Source organism: Theropithecus gelada, chromosome 13 (assembly GCF_003255815.1).
Source record: "Theropithecus gelada isolate Dixy chromosome 13, Tgel_1.0, whole genome shotgun sequence".
Lineage (NCBI taxonomy): Eukaryota > Metazoa > Chordata > Mammalia > Primates > Cercopithecidae > Theropithecus > Theropithecus gelada.
In genome coordinates this window covers 106452589-106478146 of record NC_037681.1, presented here as the reverse complement: position 1 = coordinate 106478146, position 25558 = coordinate 106452589, and the positions used below count along the sequence as shown (strand labels likewise).

The 25558-nt window shown below is 46.7% G+C and overlaps 1 protein-coding gene and 1 non-coding gene across 2 annotated transcripts in view; one reads left to right on the top strand and one right to left on the bottom strand.

The window, feature by feature from the left end:
* Positions 1–2666: 2666 nt before the first annotated feature.
* The window catches only part of ELMOD3 (ELMO domain containing 3), a 41295-nt gene continuing 18403 nt past the window's right edge, over positions 2667–25558 (bottom strand). The window contains exons 10-13 of the mRNA XM_025405892.1: positions 20233–20363; positions 4596–4672; positions 4159–4286; positions 2667–3660 (exon numbers count right to left, since the gene is read on the bottom strand). Of these exons, the coding sequence (XP_025261677.1) occupies positions 3476–3660; positions 4159–4286; positions 4596–4672; positions 20233–20363 (521 nt within the window). The 3' untranslated portion in view covers positions 2667–3475. The remainder of the gene's footprint in view (positions 3661–4158; positions 4287–4595; positions 4673–20232; positions 20364–25558) is intronic.
* LOC112605452 lies at positions 24293–24353 on the top strand. The gene has a single exon (XR_003115442.1). It is a non-coding gene; the product is annotated as a U7 small nuclear RNA (small nuclear RNA).

The window sequence follows — 25558 nt, the reverse complement described above, 5'->3', positions numbered from 1 at the left end:
CACCCACCTATTCACCTGGGTTCATCCCCATGCTGGGGGTGGAGTAACACACAGATGACAACTGCACAGCCTTGGAGGCACCAGAGCAGCTTTGCATGACTGAGGAGTCCCAGCCAGGCCTGCAGGGACTGCTGTGAACCCAATAAGGAGGTGGTACAGTGCCAGGCCTCAGGATCACTTTCATCCGGGGGTTCAGTTCAGTCTCACATTCCCAACAGGGAGAAGGTTGTGGTGATGGGCTTGGGATGCAGCTCCATTTAAGCCAGTATTTCCTCAGATGCCCTAATAAAGCACTGCCAGGCAGCTTCAAGTGACATATGCTCGCTGAGCAAGAGAGGATAGCTTTTCACAACTGTACCAAGCCTGGCTTATTACTTCGTAGGCACATTGCACTGCATGTTTGGCTGGTGAGCCCAGGGCCACTGCAGGGCTGTGCGAAAAGCACCAGGCTAGCATGGACAGTCTTCAGTCTGGTTCTTACCCTGCCTCTGTGATCCTAGGCAAGTTACTTTCCTTTGCTAGACCTTGGTTCATTCTCTTGTGTAATGAAGTGGTGGTTGGATGTCAGAGGCTAGAGAGCTGAATAGCAGGGAGAATGCAGTAGCCAAAAAGAGGTCCCATCTGAGAAAGCATGCCCGGGGGCCAAGAGCAGGGTGTGAGTGAGCCTGTGTCAGCTTGGACCAGAGGCCATGAGGCTTGGCAAGGCTGCAACCACCCTGACTCACCCTCACCCCCAGGTCCTCTGGGCAATGTGGCTTCCAAGCTCTAGAAATTGGATTCTTTCATCCCAAAACAAAAATTCTGATCAATCGGCAAGTTGAACTTGCTGATTTTGTGCCAAGAACCATAGATACCCCGGCCGGGTGCGGTGGCTCATGCCTATAACACCAGCAGTTTGGAAGGGCGAGACGGGCAGATCATTTGTGATCAGGAGTTTGAGACCAGTCTGGCCAACATGGAAACCCCATCTCTACTAAAAATACAAAAAAAATTAGCCAGGCATGGTTGTGCATGCCTGTAATCTCAGCTACTTGGGAGGCTGAGGCAGGAGAATTGCTTGAACCCGGGAGGTGGAGGTTGCAGTGAGCCGAGATTGTACAAGTGCACTCCAGCCTGGGTGACAGAGACTCTGACTCAAAAAATAAAAGTAAAAAGGAAATGAGCTCCTCTGTGCATCTGCCTCCCTATCTTCTCCGCAGACTTCTCAGCCCTACTTGACGGTCTACATAAAGAGCAGGTGCCAGGGATGGTTTTTTAAAGGGGAGAGAATAAAGGTTGCACTACATTAGTGGTTCCGACAACCTTTGTAGCGGTAGGGAGTATTTTAATCCTCCTATGAAAGGCCTAGGCCCTTTCCCTATAAATATACACAGATTAAGATTTTTGTGGCTGGACATGGTGGCTCATACCTGTAATCTCAGCATTTTGGGAGGCAGAGGCAGGCACAATGCCTGAGCTCTGGGGTTTGAGACCAGCGTGGGGAACATGGTGAAACCCCATCTCTCCCAAAAATACAAAAATTAGCTGGGCATGGTGGCACACACCTGTAGTCCCAGCTACTCAGGAGGCTGAAGTGGGAGGATGGTTTGAGCCTGGGAGGTGGAGGTTGCAGTGAGCCGAGATCACGCCACTGCTCTCCAGCCTGGGTGACAGAGTGAGATCCTGTTTAAAAAAAAAAAAAAAAAGAGATTTTTGCATCTACTTTCAGAGGGTTCAGGTACCTCTCACCACCAGTTCGTTAACAGAACTGTAAATTTAATATTATCAGACTACATCATTGCTAATGTTCCAGGGTCTGAAGCTGTGAGTACTCTGTCATCTGGGGGGCACTAAACAGGTGGGAGGTGGGAAGAAAGGACCCTGCAGACGGAAGAATCACCCAACCTGATGCTCCAAAGTGGAGGCCGAGCTGCAGCTTTCCTCCCCTGCGTTCCAGCTCCTGCCATGCCATGCCCAGCAATCTCCCTGCCATCTTTGCTGGTTAGCTGAGGACCAGACTGGAAGTATTGTGAATGAAAGGGTTAGTTCAGGTCCGGCAGACAACACAAGGCAAACTATAGGGTTGGTTTGTTACCAGCCCCACCCTTGAGGCATTCTGCTGACAGCAGTCAGGAGTTCCCCTCCATGCCTGGGTGGCCACCTCTCTTCCCCACCTCTGTGATGCTTCCCCCCTGCAGTAGGTCAGACTTAAAGAGGCCTGCGGGGCTAGATAGTGGGCTTTCATAGCATTCCACTTGAGGGAGTCCAGAGGACAGAAGGCAGCATAGCGGGGCTCTCACCTGCCCCCCACTCCCCAGCTCAGGTACCCTGGCCTGGAGGCTCTTTCGGGAAGGAACCAACAGTGCTGGCCTTTCCTAGAAGCAGATGCAGGAAAAATGCTGTGCGGATGCCTTATACCAGTCAATCTGAACAAGAACTGGGCTACCTCGTCCACTGGCTAGACCCTGCAAGGAGTCTTTGGACTTGTAAGTATAGCAGAGGATGGACATCCTATGAACTCAGCAGGGTTTGGCTGTAGCACGGCAACCTTCTGTCTCCTGGAGCCCATGACCAGGCTGGAACCTACCTATGCCTTCACCTTGGGTGTGCCTGGCTCTAACCAGGTCCTGGAACAACAGGACCACAGGATGGTGCAAGACTTGTCTTGGAAAAAAACACTAAGATGCTTAATTGGAACAATTCCTTTATTTGAAAACTGCTGGTATGAATTTCCTCCTTCCCTCAATTAGGCCCGAAACCCATCATGGGGCGGGCACAGCCTCTACACGAGAAAGCCCCAGCTTGTCGGGGCTAGGATGGAGCAGCCATGAGAGACACCTAGCCAAATGTCCATTTTCCCATTATAAACAATGGAGCGGGGGTCAGGGGGAGAACAGAGTGGTAAGTGAATGGCCAGAAACTCTAGAGGGGGCCTGACACCCACCTGGTGAGGTACCTCCGTGCCCCAGCCCCACTGAGGACTCAGGCCCCTTGCTTGGATCATGCTGCCCCATCGGGTGCTGCCCCTGCCCTCTTCCTCTGAGTTCTAACAACACAGACACCAGCGCCTGGAAGCCCCGCCGCTGCCAGGGAGTTAGAATTCTGGCTGCCTCTACTTGGGAATCTCCTTCCATGTGTGGATCTGCAGAACATCCAGATGGGGCCATCCCACCTCATGATCCATTCACTCCCGGTGGGATACACTGGAACTCAACCTTGGAGACTGGAGCCCCACAGATTAAGGCAGAATTCTCCTTGCTTTGGAGGCAGGTCTGCAGGGAGGGGGTGAAGTCTAGCTGCCCCTCATGTCCCATCCCAGTGAGGGTACCTGGTTTTCCACAGCTAAGCCCAGGAGCTTCCTATATCCCGTCTGCGGAGACAGCAAGGGGTGCGGCCCGGCCAGCCTCCTGACATGGTTTCCACTGACCCTGTGAAAGCCCCTGCAGCTCAGCCTTTAAACCTCCATCCATCTCGGAGTTCAGATCAGCCATACGCCTTAGGATGAGTGAGGCTGCAGATCACTCTTGCCTGTGAAGGTGAGATCTTTGAAGGGAGGGGCTTCCGGCCCACAGCACTTCTGTGCCCCCAACAAGGAGGCCTGTCCCTTTGACACTCTGGCCAAGTACAGCTCCAGGGTCTTCAGCAGCCGCCGTGGGCTCTTCTTGGCCAATACTTCCAAGTCTGCAACAGAGAGAATTGGGGAGCAGAAGGCTTGAGGGGGGCCTCGGTGACACAATAGTCAGGGCCTCAAGCCTAGCAGCTCTAGGGAGCACCCCCAACCCCTATCCCATGGAGAGAAAGGTGAAGGAGCCTCAGATGGAGAGATCACCAGAGAGGTAGCCCGGGGAGCCAGATACAGACACAGGGACCACACACTCTACCTTGTCCAGACAATTGCAACTTTGAATAGTCCAACTATTGGACCCCAACTCCCAATTTTTGATCAGAATATATGCTCGTCATAAGTATAAGGCCAGAAAGGGGCAACAGTCAGGGCAGAGAAAGGAGAACTAGCAGGCTCCAGGGCGTGGGTGATGGAGATTTTGGTAAGCTGGAATTTGAGAAAGTGTGGATGGGGAAGAACTGCAGCCAAAACCAGTCTAGCAACCACCTTGGACTCTCTGAACCCGGGACACTGTGCATTCAGGAGCCTAGGCCTCCCCAGAAGAAAGAGCACACCTTTGAGGACAAAACTGGAGTCTGAGATGGTCTTCCGCTGTGTCCTCCAGACATGTGCAAGGTGGAGGAATGTGGCGGCATAGAAGCTGTTCACCACGGGGATGACCTTCTGCTGCCGATTACACTCTCTGCAGGAAGAAGGTGGGGTGACCTGCTCAGCAGTGGATGAAGGCTGAGACCTGGGTGCCCTCCCACCCGCCCTCCCCATTTCCCCAGGGAGCCAGCCCAAACCCAGGATGCCCCCACCATTCCCCAGGAGCCTGACATCTAAAGCCACGGGTGGGAGGAGAGATGTCCTGGGGAGACTGGTGCATGGGGACTTTGTCCAGGCCCTCCAGGAGCCGGCAGGTGGAGTAGAGCTGGGAAAAATGAAGCCAGAGTGGGGATGAACCAGGCTTTGCTGGGTCACTCTAACCAGCTGGTGTTTGGAGACTCACCTGGAGAGACACTCCTCTCTCAAGGCCTGGATGGCGATGTGGGTGATGTTCACGGACATCAAACAGAAAGGGAATTGCTGGAATGGAGGGGGCGCCCAGTCAGCAGCAACTCCAGCTCTCACTGTGTTTCCTGTCATCTGCAGCCTGGTGTGGCTCGCAGGCAAGCACAGCCCCAGAGGCAACAGCTGATATTATTATTACTCCCACTTAATTTTCCCAATAATCTTCTTCCCATCTTACAGATGAGGAACTAAGGCTCAGTGACCTTAAGTAACTTTCCTAAGGCATGGGAACCAGGATACCAACTGAGGTTATTTGCTCCAGAGCTGGTGTTTATAACCCCCATGCTAGCTCTCCAGCCTCTTCATCATCCATGAGCTCTCCTTGGCCTGCAACAGACCCACCCCCTGGGCCCACATCACCTCCTGGCGTCAGCATGAAGACAGAAGAGAAGTTCAGTGCTCTAACTAGCCCTGCAGGTTCTTAAAGTCTCTTCTCCCCTTCTCTGGGCTTCTGGTTGTCTGGCTGCTCATGAGCGCCTCATACTAAGGCAGACAGAGAAGATGCACATGGGTAGAAGGTCATCCTGACTTGCCGGCACACCCCGTTTCCTGATAACACAGAGGCCTGAGAACCGGCTGTGCAGGTCAGAAGCCGAGAGGAGGCAGCCTGAGTCCAGCAAGGGAGCTTCACCAGGACAGGCCTCAGAATCCCCTATGGGGGCAGCTTTAATGCTCTATGTTTAGTCAGGCAAGCTCCTTTCTTTAATAACAATGAAACCAAGCTCGCATAATCGCTGAATGGAAAGGGCCTTTTTTTTTTTTCAGGGAACTTGCAGACATGACATGTTATTTTCCCCTGTTGCACATACACAAGGGCGCCCAGTGAGAGGAACACATAGACCACTGCATTCCTTAGTACAGAACAAGAACCAAGATCTATTTATCCCACCTGCTTCCCAATTGAAGAAAAATCCATTACATTATAGTATAGAACTGTACTGCCCAGTATGGTGGCGACCAGCTGCATGCAGCTATTTAAATGAATTAAACATTAAAAACAAACACAAATTTGGCTCCTTAGTGGTACTAGCCACATTTCTAGCGCTCAGTAGTCATGTGTGCTTAGTGGCTGCTGTACTGGATGGTGCATTTCCAGTATCTAGACCACTTCTGTCACTGCAGAAAGTTCTGGACAGTGCTGAACTGCAGAAGGTCTTCTGGCTCCACTGAGATTTTTCTCAGGGTCTTCCATGACACCCGAATTCCAGATCTTGGCCTGGCTACCTGGTAGCTGTGTGTCCTTGAGAAGGCCACCCAACCTCTGTGAAACTCAGCCTTCCCATCTCTCAAAATCAAAAAGGTAATAAACTTTGAGTGCTGTGCAGAAAAAAGTTAACACAGCAGGCCTGAGACTCCTTAGAGCCTGAGCCTTAGAAAATTCTTAGATCAGGCCATGGCTGACAGCTGAGAACTTGGATTTTGAGATGGTTCCCATCATTTCCTAACATTGTTCCTCAACTGCTCAGGCAAACAAGATAGTTTTTGCTGGCTGGGCCCAGGGCTCACAATCCAGCACTTTGGGATTACAGGCGGAAGGATCACTTGAGTCTAGGAGTTCAAGACCAGCCTGGGCAACATGGTGAGATCCTGTCTCTACAAAAACAAATTTTTTTTTCAAAAAAGCACACACAAAAAAGATACTTTATGCAGAACACCAGCTTTCCCTCTATGATTCTAGAATTTTGGTATGTGCTAGGCAGAGGATGCCTACATGACCAGCATGTCATGGTGAAAACCTTGAGTACAGGGTACCTCTAATGAGCTTCCCTGATTGGTGACATTTTACACGTGTTGCACAATTTGGCAGTGGAAGAATGAAGTGCATTCTGTGTGATTCCACTGGGAGAGGCCTCTTGGACATTGGCACCTGGTTTCCTACGGACTTTGTCCCATGCACTTCTTCCCTTTGCTGATTTGCTTCCATTGTACTAAACCAGAACTGTTACGTATAACTATAAGTAGAGTCCCTTGAGTCTCTTAGGAATCACTGAACCTGTGGGTGGTCTTGGAAATCCAGTGTTAGTGCCACACTGGGTGGAGTCAAGTCACTAATCATTACAACAACTCCATGAGACAGATTTTTTCTTTTCTTTTTTTTTTTTTGAGATGGAGTCTTGCTCTGTAGCCCAGGCTGGAGTGCAGTGCAGTGGTGTGATCTCGGTTCACTGCAACCTCTGTCTCCTGGGCTCAAGGGATTCTCCTACCTCAGCCTCCCAAATAGCTGGGACTATAGGCACGTGCCACCACGCCTGGCTAACTTTGTATTTTCAGTACAGACAGGGTTTCACCATGTGGGCCAAGCTGGTCTCAAACTCCTGACCTCAAGTGATCTGCCTGCCTCGGCCTCCCAAAGTGCTGGGACTACAGGCATGAGCCACAGCACCTGGCCTTATGAGATAGATTTTGTCAACAGTTAACATTTTATCCCACTACCCATCTCACAGAGTTGCTGTAAGCATTACTTAAGATCACATGTGCAAAATACTAGGCACAGCACCTGGCCCAAGTAGGTATTAACAAATGTTCATCATTATTATCCTTGCCTCAACATGGGTAGCTGAGAACAGCATTGGTGCTGACCTTCATGTACACCTCTGTACCTTCACGTATTGCCTATTTAATGATCATATATACTTGTATAATATCATCCCTTCCCTTGATTTTTTTCAATCTAAAAATAAATATGAGAAGAACAGTATAGTAACAACATTATTAACAGAGGACCTGGACTTAATGTTCATCCATTCTCAGGAAAATTTTTTTTTTTTTTTTTTAAGACAGAGTTTTTCACTCTTGTTACTCAGGCTGGAGTGCAATGGCGCGATCTCAGTTCACCACAACCTCTGCCTCCCAGGTTCAAGCAATTCTCCTGTCTCAGCCTCCCGAGTAGCTGGAATTACAGGCATGTGCCACTATGCTTGGCTAATTTTGTATTTTTAGTAGAGGCGAGGTTTCTCCATGTTGATCTGTTGATTAGGCTGGTCTCAAACTCCCGACCTCAGGTGATCTGCCTGCCTTGGCCTCCCAAAGTGCTGGGATTACGGGTGTGAGCCACTACACCCAGCCCGGGAACATTCTTTTTTTTTTTTTTTTTTTTTTTGAGACAGAGTCTCGCTTAGTCGCCCAGGCTGGAGTGCAGTGGCGCGATCTCGGCTCACTGCAAGCTCCGCCTCCCGGGTTCACGCCATTCTCCTGCCTCAGCCTCCCGAGTAGCTGGGACTACAGGCGCCCGCCGCTTCGCCCGGCTAATTTTTTGCATTTTTAGTAGAGACGGGGTTTCACCATGTTAGCCAGGATGGTCTCGATCTCCTGACCTCGTGATCCGCCCGCCTCGGCCTCCCAAAGTGCTGGGATTACAGGCGTGAGCCACCGCGCCCGGCCTCGGGAACATTCTTAAAAAGCCCACTTATTGGCCAGGCATGGTGGCTCACCCCTGTAATCCCAGCAATCTGGGAGGCTGAGGTGGGCGCATCACTTGAGGTCAGGAGTTCAAGACTAACCTGGCCAACATGGTGAAACCCCATCTCTCCTAAAAACACAAAAGTTAGCTAGGTGTAGTGGTGGGCACTTGTAATCCCAGCTACTTGGGAGGCTGAGGCAGAAGAATCGCTTGAACTCAGGAGGCGGAGGTTGCAGTGAGCTGAGATCATGCCACTGCACTCCAGCCTGGTGACAGAGTGAGCCTCCAACTCAAAAAAAAAAAAAAGCCTACTTATCAAAAAACAGTAAAAAATTGGATTTCAGATCTACATGTCTCCTTTCCTTCAGAAGCTCCCTCAGACCTAAGAAGCATTGTTTAGAGCTAAAATACTGCACTGAGGCTGTGATTAGGAAACTGACTAAAACACAACAGAGGAACTCAGACCTGGACATTTTTGTGCTTCCATTTACAATTTCATTTATCCTCATGCCTCACATTTGGGCTTAGAAACCTTTGTCTGCTGAAGCAGGAAGACCAGAGCATCTTTTGTGGCTGCTGCTGACCTGGCCCCAACCCTGAAGATTCCAATTGAGTGGTTCTGATGGGGAAAGTCTAAGCATCTGCACTCCCACTGCTATGTGACCCTTCAGGGTGTGCTGCTGGCTGGGAATCAATGCTGTACAGAGCCCACCGCCACCGCCAGGCCAGGAGACAGGGCTAGGCCCAGCTTCACCACTCACGAGCTATGGCTTTGTTCAGAAACATTTGCACTCTCTTACCCGCACATTCCTCTGCTGCAAGGGGAGATTGATGAGGCTCATCTCTGCCCTACCTCTCTCACAGGATGGGCGTGTTGATGGAATGGAGTGATGGAAACTGCTTGGAAAACTATACAAATTGTTGTCTGTAAGTAAGCATTATTTTTGTGTGTGTGTGTGTGTTTTTTGAGACGGAGTCCCACTCTGTCACCTAGGCTGGAGTGCAGTGGTGTGAACTCGGCTCACTGCAACTTCCGCTTCCCAGTTCAAGGGATTCTCATGCCTCAGCCTCCGGAGTAGCTGGGTTTACAGGCATGCGCCAGCAACCCAGCCAAACTTTTGTATTTTTATTAGAGACAGGGTTTCGCCATGTTGCCCATGCTGGTCTCAAACTCCTGACCTCAAGTGATCCGCCTACCTTAGCCTCCCAAAGTACTAGGATTATAGGCGTGAGCCACCGTGCCCAGCCAGTAAGCATCATTATAAAGTGCTTCCTGGCCTGCCAGCAAGGAACCTGATGCATGGTGCCTCTCTCAGTGCAACTGTGCTGTAGCGCTACTCTTAGGACAGCGTGGCTGAAGCACTTCCATACCACTGGGATGGATGGGAGTCTGGGAGTCTGGGAGTCCCCCTAGCGTTTGCAATTTTGGACAATTCTCCTTTAACAGGTTGTCCCATGGCTACCTAAAACTTCAACTCTCTCCTTAGGAGAGCACGAGACTGGCTGCTGGCAGGGCTATATCCCCCAGCTGGTATTCTGATCTTATAGACTCTCTCCTGGAAAACTCTGTTTTCAAGATTCATGAGTGTTGCTGGTCAAGTTAAATTTTATTTATTTATCTATTTATTTATTTATTTATGAGACAGAGTCTTGCTCTGCTGCCCTGGCTGGAGCGCAGTGGCATGATCTCAGCTCACTGCAACCTCTGCCTCCTGGGTTCAAGCTATTCTTCTGCCTCAGCCTCCCGAGTAACTGGGATTACAGGTGCCTGCCACCATGCCCAGCTAATTTTTATATTTTTAGTAGAGACAGGGTTTCACCATGTTGGTCAGGCTGGTCTTGAATTCCTGACCTCAGGTGATCCACCCGCCTCGGCCTCCCAAAGTGCTGAGATTACAGGCGTGGGCCACCGCACTCAGCCAGCTCTAACCTCTTAACAAAATCTTTTTTTTCGAGACAGAGTCTGGCTCTGTTGCCCAGGCTGGAGTGCAGTGGAGTGATCTTGGCTCACTGCAACCTCTGCCTCCTGGGTTCAAATGATTCTCCTGCCTCAGCCTGGAGTAGCTGGGATTTTAGGCATGTGCCACCACACCTGCCTAATTTTTGTATTCTTAGTAGAGATGGGGTTTCACCATGTTGGCCAGGCTGGTCTCTAACTCCTGACCTCAGATGATCTGTCTGCCTTGGCCTCCCGAAGTGCTGGGATTACAGGCGTGAGCCACTGGGCCCAGCCCTCTTAACAAATTTTTAAGTATATGATACATTATTGTTGACTTTACTGCTATTGCTTCTTTTTCTTTTTTTTTTTTTTTTTGAGACGGAGTCTCGCCCTGTCGCCCAGGTCACAGTGCTGTGGCGTGATCTCTGCTCACTGCAACCTCTGCCTCCGGGGTTCAAGCGATTCTCCTGCCCCAGCCTCCCAAGTAGCTGGGATTACAGGCATGCACCTCCACGCCCAGCTAACTTTGGTATTTTTAGTAGAGACGGGGTTTCACCATGTTGGTCAGGTTGGTCTTGAACTCCTGACCTCATGATCCACCTGCCTCAGCCTCCCAAAGTGCTGGGATAACAGGGGTGAGCCACTGCACCCGGCCTGCTATTGTTTCTTATTGTCTGACATGGAGTAAATAAAAGTCTCTGATGAATTCCTCAAAGGCCAGCAGGCGAAGGGATAAGAAACAGACAGGTGAGAGTGGCCAGTCTAGGTGTGTGAAGACTGAAGTACGCAGGATATCCTCTCTCATCTTGCTGTTCCCTCTGCCTGGACGCTCTTCCCTGACATCTGAGTGACTTGCTCCCTCACCTCATTCAAGCCCTTCTTTGAAAACAAATGGGGGATTCTGAGCCGGCAATATACCGTGGTTTCTACCATGGTTTCCATATTTCTGCAGGCAGGTCTTACAAGAGAGCCTTCATAAGCCACAAGAAGGAGAACTGAGGTCAGAGATGACTGATCTCTGAGACTTCGAGACTGATCTCAGCTGGAGGATTCTGGGGAAGCCATTTCCCCTGTCTGGTCTCTGTTTTCTTACCTCTAAAATGAGAGGGCTGGACCAGTGATAGCTAAGATACTCCTCAATCTCTGGGCATCTGATATAACAAAGCAATGTCCCTGCAAGAGACCACACCGTTTCATAAGCTAACAACCACAGTCCTCAAACTTGACCCAGATATTCCCTTCCTGAATCATGAAGACCAGAGAATATGCCTACTTCCTCAGTTTGTGAGGTCCCAGTATATCTCCAGACCAGATACTCACGAAGGCCCACTCTGGTCCCCTTCAATGTGTCCCGGAATAGACAGGCATATGGGAAGCCTTGAGATTTAATGGGTGTTTCTTCTAAAAAGATAGAGCTATTCAGTACAAGTTAGAAATGAAAAACTGCTTGGGTGGCAGGAACTGTATGAGTATTTGTTTTGCATAGAAAAAGTTTCAGATTCAAGAACGGATCCACCTTACTGATGCTTGTGTGTGTGTGTGTGTGTGTGTGAATGTGTGTGTGTGTGTAAGCAGATATGTATTCAACTGATTTAGGAACTGTATGAGTATTTGTTTTGCATAGAAAAAGTTTCAGATTCAAGAACGGATCCACCTTACTGATGCTTGTGAGTGTGTGTGTGGGTGTGTGAATGTGTGTGTGTGTGTGTAAGCAGATATGTATTCAACTGATTTAAAAAACACAAGATAGTGCCTAATGTGCCTGGCACTTTACATTGTTTATCCACAACTTGGGACACCTCTATGAGGTTGAAATTATTTTCACATGTTATAAGAGAGGAAGCTAAAGTGTTTCTTTGTGGTTTTTTGTTTTTTTTTTTGAGACGGAGTCTTGCTCTGTTGCCAGGTTGGAGTGCAGTGGCATAATACCGGCTCACTGCAATCTCTGCCTCCTGAGTTCAAGCGATTCTCCTGCCTCAGCCTCCTGAGCAACTGAGATTACAGGCACATGCCACCACGCCAGGCTAATTTTTGTATTTTTAGTTGAGACAGAGTTTCACCACATTGGCCAGGATGGTCTTGATCTCTTGACCTTGTGATCCACCCACCTTGGCCTCCCGAAGTGCTGGGATTACAGGAGTGAGCCACTGCGCCTGGCCTGTTTGTGTTTTTTTTGATACAGGGTCTCCCTCTGTCCCACTGTTGCCCAGGTTGGCCTGAAACTCCTGGGTTCAAGTGATCCTCCTGCCTCTGCCCCAAATGCTGGGATTACAGGCGTGGGCCACCACACCCAGCCCTTTTTTTTCTTAAACTCACATCCAGTCCATTAGAAAAACCTGCTGGCTCTACTCTCTTAAGCCCATATACACGACATTCTACATCCAGAATCTGACCACTTTGCACCAACATCTCTGAAAATAATGCTGGTCCAAACCAGTATCATCTCTAACACTACAAAAGCCCTCACTGGAAATTATTCTTAACTTAGCAGTTGGTAGGATCCATTGAAAAAAAAAAAAAAAAAAAGTAAGTTGGATTGTGTCACTCTGCTGCTCAAAGCCCTGCAGTGGCTCCTCATTTTACCCAGCATAAAACCTAGAGTCTAGAGTCCTTTTCATAGCCTGCTAGGCCCTGCACCCTCCGGCCCATCACCTCTATGACTGCCTCTCCTACTGCCCCTCCTATGTTCTTTCCACTCCAGGTGGCTTCCCTACTACTCATTACCTATGCTAGACACATTCCTTTCTTGAGTCCTTAGTTCTAGCTAATCCCTCTGCCTGGTGTTTTCTTCTCCCAGATATCAGCTTGGCTAACATTCCCACCTCCAAGGTTTGGTTTAAGTCTCACCCTCTCATGACAGCTACCCTGACCACTCTATAAAAATACTATAACCACCTCTCCACATTCTGTCAGCTCTATCCGATTTATTTTTTCCTTAGTACTTATTACCTTCTAGAGCACTCTATAATGTATTGCTATACTGAGCTTACGGTCATCTCTGCTGGAAGAATCTTTGTTTTATTTACTAATGTATCCCAAGCACCAAGAAGAGTAACTAGCACCAAGGGATGTTGAAAAAAATCTTCATTCAGTGAATGAATGAATCTTAGGTCCCATGAATATGGGATAGACAGATGGCAGGAAACAGGTCAAATTTGTTTTCTAAAATGGAGAGACTATTAAAAAATAAAATTAGCTGGGCATGGTACCACACACCTGTAGTCCCAGCTACTTGGGCGGCTGAGGTGGGAGGACTGCTTGAGCCTGAGAGGTCGAAGTTGCTGTGAGCTGTGATTGTGCCCCTGCATTCCAGCCTGGGTGACAGGGTGAGAATCTGTCTCAAAAAATAAAAATAAAAATAAGATGGAGGGATTGCCACCTTTTGCTACTTGAGAAAACTATAAAACCCAACACCAGAGGGCAGGTCCAGACAGAGACAGAGGAGCTCTGGCCTGTTGGTAAGTCTGTGGCTCACATGATTCATGGAGGTCCATCTCCTCCTCTTGGACACGTGAAGGCTAACTCTTCTCTTTCAGGGCCAAGGGACGTACCCCTGTGCAAGGGATTTCCTCAGGGAGGGCAAAGAGTTGAAACAGCAACATCACAGCTGTGCTTGCTACTTTTGTACATTGTCTCTAATTTTCCCAGTGAACCAGCTGAAGTTTCTGTTGTGAAAAGAAAATACCTTGGGTTCCCCAAATCACTAAGCTAAAGGGAAATGTCAAGCTGGAAACTGCTTAGTGTAAACCTGCTTCCCATTCTATTCAAAGTCACCCCTCTGCTCACTGAGATAAATGCATATCCGATTGTCTCCTTTGGAAAGGCTAATCAGATGCTCAAAAGAACACAACATTTGTCTCTTATCTACCTATGACCTGGAAACCCCCTCCCTGCTTCCGGTTCATCCCACTTTTGCTTCCAGTCCTCCCACCTTTCCGGAGGAACCAATGCTCATTTTACAGTGTTAATTGATGTCTCACATCTTCCTAAAACTGTAAAACTAAGCTGTGCTCTGATGACCTTAGGCACATGTCATCAGCACCTCCTGAGGCTGTGTCACAGCCGTGCATTCTCAACCTTGGAAAAATAAACTTTCTAAATTAACTGAGACCTGTCTCAGATTTTCAAGGTTCACATTTTGGTAACTATGGATGGATTCTGAGTGGAGATGTCCCTGACCTTTGACAAATCTCCTATCAGTGCTTGGTACCAGCATGAGCTAATTTTATGGCTCAAACCAATACGACAATTTGCTGAGGAGGGTCTGAGAGCACCCTCTCCAGAGAATCCCTGATTTCCCCAAATTTGGTGAAGATCTTTGGCTGGGTGCGGTGGCTCACACCTATAATCCCAACAATTTGGGAGGCCAAAGCAGGTGGATCACCTGAGGTCAGGAGTTCAAGACCAGCCTGACTAATATGGTAAAACTCTGTCTTTACTAAAAATATAAAAAATTAGCCAGGTGTGGTGGCAGGCACCTGTTTAATCCCAGCTACTCAGGAGACTGAGGCAGGAGACTTGCTTGAACCCGGGAGGTGGAGGTTGCAGTGAACCAAGATTGCGCCACTGCACTCCAGCCTGGGTGAGAGAGTGAAACTCCATCTCAAAACAAACAAACAAGATCTAAAGTTTATTTTGTTGTACAACTCCTGTTTTTATTTGGAGTTTTACTTGCTTTTAACAAGGAAGGCAAGATTTCCTATTTCGATGACAATGGAAGGCAGGTAACTCCTTTCTGGAGTTTGAGCTCACTTCTAACAGGGAAGATGAGCTGGGTTTTTTTGTTTTTGTTTTTTTCCTGCTTCTAGGGTGGTAGACAGCAGTCTACAGCCTGAGACCCATCCCTAGATAAGTAACTGAATTATCTTGTTTTTAAATTAAGGTTATTACATCCATGTATCTTTCTGTATGTGCTTTTAAGGTGCTGGCCGGATGTGGTGGCCCACACCTGTATTCCCAGCACTTTGGGAGGCCAAGGTGGGTGGGTCACCTGAGGTCAGGAGTTCGAGACCAGCCTGATCAACATAGTGAAACCCCATCTCTACTAAAAATACAAAAATTAGATGGACACGGTGGTACACACCTGTAGTCCCAGCTACTCGGGATGCTGAGGCAGGAGAATCATTTGAACCGGGGAGGTGGAGGTTTCAGTGAGCAAAGATCACATACTGCACTCCAGCCTGGGTGACAAAAATGAGACTCTGTTTCAAAAAAAAAAAAAAAAGGTCCTTGCGACATTGAGTTACAGGGTTTTAACTCCTGGGTCTAAAAAAGAACACCATGTCCTGCCAAATCTTTTTTTTTTTTTTTTTTTTTTTTGAGACGGAGTCTCGCTCTATCACCCAGGCTGGAGTGCAGTGGCGTGATCTTGGCCCACTGCAAGCTCCACCTCCTGGGTTCATGCCATTCTCCTGCCTCAGCCAAGTAGCTGGGACTACAGGCACCCGCCACCACACCCGGCTAATTTTTGTATCTTTAGTAGAGACGGGGTTCACCATGTTAGGCAGTAGGGTCTCGACCTCCTGACCTCGTGATCTGCCCTCCTCGGCCTCCCAAAGTGCTGGGATTACATGCGTGAGCCACTGCACCCAGCCCTATGTCCTGCCAAATCTTAAACATTGACAGCAATTAAAGCCTCATCTTCAGGCCTGGTAGAAGATGCCAATCAGGATAAACTGCATCCCTAAGACACAGGGCCAGAAATTAAAGCTATTCAACTCCTCAAGGCCCAGGGACTCTTGTGGAAGAGGTGGGTGCATGAGATTGTAAGAGCTGATTTTTGAAAGATAAAATAGGTAAAGTTTCTTTATAAATTAATCATGAATGTCAAAGGTACACTGATGCAAAAGCAGCACATGACCCCCTGTGTCAAATTAACAAGATTTTCTTGAAGCATTAAAAGGTTATAAAGGTTATAAAAGGCTTATGGAAGTTATGGTCAAGATTAAAATTTTATAGATTGTTGATAAAATTTTGAAAAACAAATTTAATTGGCTTCATGCTGTTTTTATTAGGGCTTACTGATTGAAAAATCAAGTCTCTACTCTCAAGGAATGGATATTTTCACCTTCTTTTTGAAATCCTTGAGTTATCGCTTTGGTTAAAAGAATGACTTATTTTACAATGACCTGCGATCCTATTTTGTGATATCAAGTTTTAAACCTTTGATATTTGACAAACTTTCCAAAATCAAATCATAAATTATGTCTTTTTCTGACCTGATTAATCCTTTAAAATGTAAGTCTCCATAATGTCCAAAAATGACATAATTTGGCTTATTTGGTATAAAAATTGTATTTGGTATAAAAATTATATATTGTTAAATATGAAATGGTGTATTATTTTCTTTGGGCTGTATTTGTATAAATACGTTATTGGTATGTGTTCTAAAATTATGGGAAACTCCTATAATTCTGATATAACTTAGTGTATATTATCAGTAATAATTATAACTGTTATGCTAAATTGTTGTGTGCCACAGAGGTAACAAATTTCCTTATGAACTGTGTCTTTGGATGGCTTCCCTAAAACTTTGTCATCCACAGACAATTGTTGTGTTGCTTGGTCCTCTTTAGAAGGTGGTTTTATAATCAGCTGTAATAGGCCGGGCATGGTGGCTCATGCCTGTAATCTCAGCACTTTGGGAGGCTGAGGCGAGCATATCACTTGAGGTCAGGAGTTCAAGACCAGCCTAGCCAACATGGCAAAACCCTGTCTCTACTAATAATACAAAAATTAACTGGGTGTGGTGGCAGGTGCCTGTAATCCCAGCTACTTGGGAGGCTGAGCAGTAGAATCACTTGAACCTGGTAGGTGGAGGTTGCCATGAGCCAAGATTGCACCACTGCACTTCATCTTGTGCGACAGAACAAGACTAGTCTAAAAATAAATGAATAATAATAATCATCTATAAAACTCTAACAGGGGCTCTTGAATGCAAGTTTCTGATAACTTTGGAGATTGTGACATCAGAATAGAGGAAAAACTTTCAGACTCATGGAGAGCTCAAATGCTCATGAATATCAAAGCAGAACAGGAATTAACTGTATGGACTGAAATAATTTTTTTGGCTTTTTGCTTAAAACATTGCTGATCCTTTGTTTTGTTTTTCAGAGTCTTCAAACTTTTCTTTTGAGCTATTGACAGCTTTTAACAATTTAGTATATTCCTATGACCAAAATTTGGAACATATTTGTTTCTCTCTATCTGATTTCTCCAGGATTTGGAAACTATTTGTGAGTACTCTTAATTTATGGCAATACAGTTATTTGCATAAGTACAATAAGAATCTGTTTTCACTGGTAACAGGACACAACTGGAGAAACTGATTATTTTACCAAGGCTTTGACTGGAACCATGTTCTTTCTTTTAAGGAATCAAACTTGATTTATGGAGCCAATAAAGCCCTTGGGAAACTGGCCTCATATTTTGTGTACACAGTCCCTGAACAGAGTTTCTGACTTGTGTTAAGTAAAGAATGTTACTTTACGACAGGCCCAGGAGCCCCAGGTTTATCTTGGAACCTCAAGAGGAGAGGAAATTCACCCAACTCATAGATATTTGATGGTACAAATCCATGGCAAGGCTTGGCTTTAAAAAAGTCTTGCCTGAGATTCCTTCTAAATAACAAAGTCCCATCAAAGTCAATGTTTTAAAAAAGCCTGTGTGAAAAATAATTATTCTTGCTGTATTTTATACAAATAATCTGGTCAAGTATTATAAAGCAAATCGTTCCTACCATGATTTGTCTTTAGTAAAAACAGGAAACTGGAGAAAGAAAAATTATGTTTTAAAAACTATAGTACACCTGTCATGAGATCCTAGTATTGCCTAATGTTTTTCAATTTTAATAATTTTCTACAGTTTGGGCTGAATTCTAATTTTCCTTGGCTACAAGTCTTCAAAATAATGTTTTTGGCTGGGCACGGTGGCTCACATCTGTAATCCCAGCACTCTGGGAGGCTGAGGTGGGCGGATCACGAGGTCAGGAGTTTGAAACCAGCCTGACCAACATGGTGAAACCCTGTCTGTACTAAAAATACAAAAATTAGCTGGGTATGGTGGCGTGTGCCTGTAATCCCAGCTACTCAGGAGGCTGAGGCAGGAGAATCGCTTGAACCCGGAAGGCAAAGGTTGCAGTGCGTGTGATCGCGCCACTGCACTCCAGCCTGGGCAACAGGACACAGCGAGACTCTGTCTCCAAAAAAACAAAACAAAACAAAATAATGTTTTCAATTTCTTTGCCTCCTTTTCTTTTCCATTTTCCTAATTTGGAGTTACTGAAAACTAAGCCGTGCTTTCTTGCAGCCCTGCAAACTGAAGCCAGACAACTTCAGAAGAAAATAACAGCAACCTATTTACATACATAAGCAACTTTCATACCTGCTTACTGATATATAGACTTCAAAGTAATGTGGCCTATACTGATTTTCTAGGATTGTTCTTTTGTTTGTTGTTTTCTCCCTTCCTCCCCGTATTTTCTCTTCATAGGACATGAGACTTCACAACTTTCCAAAAATGAACTTTCCTAATAACTTAGAACCTATCCGTCTAGGAATAAACCATCCTAGCTATAAGAGATCAGATGAGGCCGGGCGCGGTGGCTCAAGCCTGTAATCCCAGCCGAGACGGGCATATCACAAGGTCAGGACCTCGAGACCATCCTGGCTAACCCGGTGAAACCCCATCTCTACTAAAAAATACAAAAAACTAGCTGGGCGAGGTGGTGGGCGCCTGTAGTCCCAGCTACTCGGGAGGCTGAGGCAGGAGAATGGCGTAAACCCGGGAGGCGGAGCTTGCAGTGAGCCGAGATCGCGCCACTGTACTCCAGCCTGGGTGACAGAGCGAGACTCCGTCTCAAAAAAAAAAAAAAAAAAGAGATCAGATGAAACCTAAGACCAAAGATTCATTTTCTTCTAAAATGCTTTCTCCAAAAGATTTCAAAAAAGAAAAGGGGGAAAATGTGAAAGGAAAATATCTTGGGCCCCCAAAATCACTAAGCTAAAGCGAAATGTCAAGCCAGGAACTGCTTAGGGCAAACCTGCCTCCCATTCTATTCAAAGTTGCCCCTCTGCTCACTGAGACAAATGCATATCTGATTCCCTCCTTTGGAGAGGCTAATCAGAAATTCAAATGTAATCATTTATCTCTTATCTACCTATGACCTGGAAGCCCCCTCCCTGCTTCGGAGTCCTCCTGCTTTTGCTGCTAGTCATCCCGCCTGGACCGAATGAATGTTCATTCTTACATGTTAATTGATGTCTCATGTCTCCCTAAAATGTATAAAACCAAGCTGTGCTCTTATTATCTTGGGCACATATCATCAGGACCTCCTGAGGCTGTGTCATGGGCGGGCGTGTGTTCTCAACCTTGGCAAAATAAACTTTCTAAATTAACTGAGACCTCAGATTTTCGGGGCTCACACTGTAAAAAGGAGAGTAGAGGTTCCTCTTCAAAGACTTTCCTCCCCATCTACTTCAGTTAAATAGTAACTTCTCTTAGAAGCAAAATTTATTCAAAGACCTCTGCTAACATTTTTAAATATCTACTAGCCGTAATAAAGAAATCAATGTACTTTATGTTTTTAGCTCCCACAATTTAGCCTAAATATTGCCCTGGCGTGCTTATACTAGTCCAAGCAAGCATTAAGTCATAGCCTGTTCCTCATCCTTATTTGAAGGCGTTTTTTACCTTTCTCAGCATTCCACAAGTTACTTCCCCCTTCCTTTGTTCTCCTCTGCCTTTGCCTCTTTTAAAAAGTTCTAAGTTGCTAGCCAATCAGGACAAATACAGAATGTGAAGTCCCGTTCCAGCCAATAGAAACCGGACACAGCAGTAAAGTAGACGGGTCAAGTTATAAATGACCCTGTCTCCTTTATTCAGTGTACTCTTGTGGCAAAACTGCTAGCTAGTGTACCCTTTCTGTAGAAAGTAAAAAAATAGCCTTGCTGAAGAAATTAACGTTCAAGTGCTATTTCTTTACGGCAGCAAAGAACAAGCATTTCTAACAACACTATGATTTCCATTCTGCAGATGAGGGAATCAAGGCTCTGAGGAGTTCAGGAACTTGCTTGAGCTACACAGCTAATAAACAGTAGAGCTCATATTTCAATGCAGGTCAGACTGATGGGGAAGCCCATTCCTGGTTTGTCTCAGCTGTCCTGGGAGCCCTCTGGGCCACTCAGGTCCTAGCTCCACAGCCCCTTCCTTTCCTCTGGCTTCCCACCAAAGTCTCACCTGGATGTGGTGACGAGACAGGCGGAAAATCTCCTGTGCCATCAGCAAGGTCTTTGAGTCCATCACCAGGTACAGCAGATGCAGGAGGGCAAGGAAGCCTGCGCCTCTCAGGTCCGTGGCTGGATTCGCTCCTGTAACAGAGGCCATGAGGAAACAGGGTGTGGCAGCGAGCAATGCTTTAAGAGCTTGCCATGGGAAGCTGCCCTGACACTGGCCTCTTCCCAGGCTAGGAGAGCATGACAGCACAGGTCCACTTTCTGCCACACTTGTGGGGCTCATTCTAATGAGCTAAGCAGGGGCTATGTACCAAATGGGGATCCCAGCGCCCTGGGGCAGCCTCCCACATTAGTTTTGTTGCTGCTGTCTATGACCCTTGACAGTTACTCTTCCACAAAACAATCAGAGCGATCCTTTACAAAAAAGGCTGCATTTACAGTTCTGGAACTAGATGAATAATGCACTTTCTGCCTATTCCTCCCACTAAGTACAGCTAAAAGCCCTGGACATTACTATATAAAATAAACAGAAGACTCTGAAAGGAGGGAAGACAGACTTATTAAGAATCCTGAGAGCTGAGAAATGACTCTCTGGTGAATTCCTGGGTTTCTTTTTGCCTAATATATCCCAAGTGGTGCTGGAGAAGACAGCAACCCAGAAATGCCAATGGGAGCAGACTAAAAAGCCCCAAGGAAAGCTGCTCTCTCTAGCCAAAGCGTGGAGAAAGAGGCAGTGTAGCAAGACAGAAAGCTTTAGCCAACACCCACCCTACTGCAGCAAAACACCACAGAGAAAACTGTGGCCCTATCCCCACTCTTCTCCAGAAAAGGCGGAGTAGGGACCCTAGACTTCCATCCTGGCCTGACTGTCAAGGCACCCTTAGCTCCACAAGGGTAGCGTCAGAGAAGGACCAGCGGGGAGCTGGGACTTTATCTTTCCCAGGGGTAAAGAGCCCCCTTGCCTCCTGTGCGATGTGGAAGTCACATAGGAAGAGTAACGAGGTACCCCTGCCCCACCAGCCATGTTGGCCAGGCTGGTCTCGAACTTGGTATTAGTATAAGCCAAATGGGATACCTGGACTTCCACCCCCACCTGGCAGTAACAAGGTGACGTCCCTCCTTCCCCTGCTGGCACAGTAACAGAGGAGGCCTGCTAAAGTAGATTTAAGTAAGATCCAGAGTCTCATACAAACTATCCAAAATGTCTAAGATACAATAAAAAAATCACTTGTTACACCAAGAACTAGGTAATTCTCAATTTGAATGAGAAAAGATGATCAACAGACACCAACACTGAGATAACACAGTTGTTGGAATTATTTGACAAGGAATTTAAAGCAGCCGTGGTAGGCAAAATAATCCCCCCGCCCCACGATGGCCATGTCCCCAGAAGCTATGACTATGTTATGTAACATAGCAAAGGGGATTCAGATTGCAGGTAGCACTAAGGTTGCTGATCAGCAGAAAGGGAGATGATCCTGGACTGTCTGGGTGGGCCCCATGTCATCGGAAAGGTCCTTAAAAGTGTGAAAGAAAGGCAGAAGCCCAGAGCCAGAGAAAGAGTTGTGAAGAATCGGGCTCAGAGAGATGCTGTTTCTGGCTTTGAAGATGGAGGAATGGAGGTGGCCTCCAGAAGCTACAAAAGGCAAGGAAATGGATTCTCCTCCAGAGCCTCCAAAAAGAACACTGTGCTGCCAACACCTTGATCTTGAACACAGGTTCTCAGTGAGACCTGAGTCAGACTTCTGAACTAGAAAACTGTAAGATAATAATTTGTGTTGTTTTAAGCCACTAGGTTTGCGGTAATTTGTTACAGGAAGGATAGAAAATCACTATAGTATCTACCATAGAATGCCTTTGGTAAGCAATTATGAACAAATACACTTTGAAAAAATGAAAGAATAGAAAGTTTCAGTAAAGAAACAGCAGATATAAAGAATAACCAAATAGAAACTTTAGAACTGAAAAACAGAATAACTAGAACTAAAAACTCTCTGGATGGGGTCAACAGGAGAACAGAGACAGCAGAGGAAAGAATCAGTGAACGTGAATATGGGACAGTAACAATAGAATTACATACTATGAACAACAGAGGGACAGAAAAGCAAAAACCAAAATGAACAGAGCCTTAGAGATCTGAGGCTATAACAAAGATTTTTAAAAATGAACAAAGATAGCATTTGTATCATTGGAATCCCACAAGAGAGGACAAAGTGTGGAGTTGAAGAAAGTATTTAAAGGAATCATGGCTGAAAATTGACTAAATTTGGCAAAAGACACAAACCTACAGACTCAAGATGCTGAGCTAACCTCAAACAAGAGAGGCCCAAAGAAATCCACACAATGACACATCACAGTCAAATTCCTGAAAACCAAAGACAAAGCAAAGATTTTTTTTTTTTTTGAGACGGAGTCTTGCTCTGTTGCCCAGGCTGGAGTGCAGTGATGCGATCTCAGCTCGCTGCAACCTCCGCCTCCACCTACCAAGTAGCTGGGACTATAGGCACGTGCCACCACGCCCAGCTAATTTTTGTATTTTTTTAGTAGAGACAGGGTTTCGCCATATTGGCCAGGCTGGTCTCGAACTCCTGACCTCATGATCCGCCTGCCTCGGTCTCCCAAAATGCTGGGATTACAGGCGTGAGCCACTGCGCCCGGCCAGCAAAGATCTTTCTTTTGAGACAGAGTCTCACTTTGTCACCCAGGCTGGGGTGTAGTGTGATCCCAGCTCACTGCAGCTTCCACTTCTTGGGCTCAAGCGATCCTTCTGCCTCAGCCTGCCCAGTAGCTGGGACTACAGGCATGCGTCACCACACCTGGTTACTAAAAAAAAATTTTTTTTTTTTGGCCAGGCATGGTGGCTCACGCCTGTAATCCCAGCACTTTGGGAGGCTCATGCAGGTGGATCACTTGAGGTCAGGAGTTCAAGACCAGCCTGGCCAACATGGTGAAACCCCATCTCTGCTAAAAAATACGAAAAAAAAAGCTGGGTGTGGTGGCACAGGCCTGTAGTCCCAGCTACTTAGAAGGCTGAGGCAGGAGAATTGCTTGAACCCGGGAGGTGGAGGTTGCAGTGAGCTGAGATCGTGCCACTGCACTCCAGCCTGGGCAACAGAGTGAGACTCCATCTCAAGAAAAAAAAAAATATTTTTTTGTAGAGATAGGGTCTTGCAATGTTGCCCAGGCTGGTCTTGAACTCCTTGTCTCAAGCAATCCTCCTGTCTCGACCTCCCAAAGTGCTGGGATTACAAGGGTGAGCCACCATGCCTGGCACAGAAAAGATTTTTTTTTTTTTTTGAGACGGAGTCTGGCTCTGTCGCCCAGGCTGCAGTGCAGTGGCCGGATCTCAGCTCACTGCAAGCTCCGCCTCCCGGGTTTACGCCATTCTCCTGCCTCAGCCTCCCGAGTAGCTGGGACTACAGGTGCCCGCCACGTCGCCCGGCTACTTTTTTGTATTTTTTTTAGTAGAGATGGGGTTTCACTGTTAGCCAAGATGGTCTCGATCTCCTGACCTCGTGATCCGCCCATCTCGGCCTCCCAAAGTGCTGGGATTACAGGCTTGAGCCACCGCGCCCGGTCCAGAAAAGATTTTGAAAGCAGAAAGAGACTATGAACTCCTTACTTACGAGGGAGAGATCATTCAAATGACAGTGGATTTCTCATCAGAAACTACGCAGGCCAGAAGGAAGCAGCACATTTTCAAGTGCTGAATAAAAAGAAGTGTCAACCTGGAATTTTATATCCACAGAATTCAGAAGTGAAGAGGAAATTGAGACATTCTCAGATGAAGGAAAACAAAGACAATTTATAGCCAGCAGACCTATCCTAAGAGAATAACTAAAGGAAGTCCTTGAAATAGAAAAAAAATAAAAGAGGGAACTTTGGAATATTAGGAAGGAAGAACAAACAATGGAAAGAGTAAACACAACATTTTTCTTTTTCTTTTTCTGTTTTTTTTGAGACCAAGTCTCACTCTGTTGCCCAAGCTGGGATTACAGGTGTGAGCCACCGTGCCTGGCCCAGATTTTCCTTTTTCTCCAGAGATTTAGAAATTACGTTTATTGTAGTGTCACAGCTCTTTTATAATTTGTCTAGCAGGTTTTCTGGTTCTTCACAAGAACCCCTCCTCAAAAAAATTATGTTTGTTGATTGAAACAAAATTCTTAACATTGCTGGTGCAATTCTCTATATATAGAGAGGATACATTTAAGACGATTACATGATAGATGAGAGAGGGAACAAGGACGTAACCATGTTGCCACACCAACAGACCACCAGTTAATTAGGAGTACATAACGTTTCCTTTTATCTTTTTTTAAAATTTTTTAAAAAATTTTTTGAGACAGAGTCTTGTTCTGTCACCCAGGCTGGAGTGCAGTGGTGTGATCTTGGGTTCAACCTCCACCTCCCAGGTTCAAGCGATTCTCCTGCCTCAGCCTCCTGAGTAGCTGGAATTACACGTGCATGCCACTACACCCGGCTAATTTATGCATTTTCAGTAGAGATGGGGTTTCACCATGTTGGCCAGGCTGGTCTTGAACTCGACCTCAAGTCATCTGCCTGCCTCAGCCTCCCAATGTGCTGGGATTACAGGAGTGAGCCACTGTGCCCTGCCTTAAAGTTTCCTTTCAAAATTAAGACATTTCCCTATTCTATACAAATATAATTTGATATGGTTTTGTTTATTTTTATTTTTATTTTTTTTGAGATGGAGTCTCACTCTGTCACCCAGGCTGAGTACAGTGGTGCAATCCCAGCTCACTGCAACCTCTTTTTCCTGGGTTCAAGCGATTTTCCTGCCTCAGCCTCCTGAGTAGCTGGGACTACAGGCACATGCCACCACACCCGGCTAATTTTTGTATTTTTAGTAGAAATGGTGTTTTGTCATGTTGGCCAGGCTGGTCTTAAACTCCTGACCTCAGGTGATCCACCTGCCTTGGCCTCCCAAAGTGCTGGGATTACAGGCGTGAGCAACCATGCCCGGCCAATTTGATATGGTTTTGAAAAAAAATAGTACAACCTAAAAACTGGTGAAATGGCCGGGCGCGGTGGCTCAAGCCTGTAATCCCAGCACTTTGGGAGGCCGAGACGGGTGGATCACAAGGTCAGGAGATCGAGACCATCCTGGCGAACACGGTGAAACCCCGTCTCTACTAAAAAATACAAAAAAACTAGCCGGGCGAGGTGGCGGGCGCCTGTAGTCCCAGCTACTCCGGAGGCTGAGGCAGGAGAATGGCGGGAACCCGGGAGGCGGAGCTTGCAGTGAGCTGAGATCCGGCCACAGCACTCCAGCCTGGGTGACAGAGCGAGACTCCGTCTCAAAAAAAAAA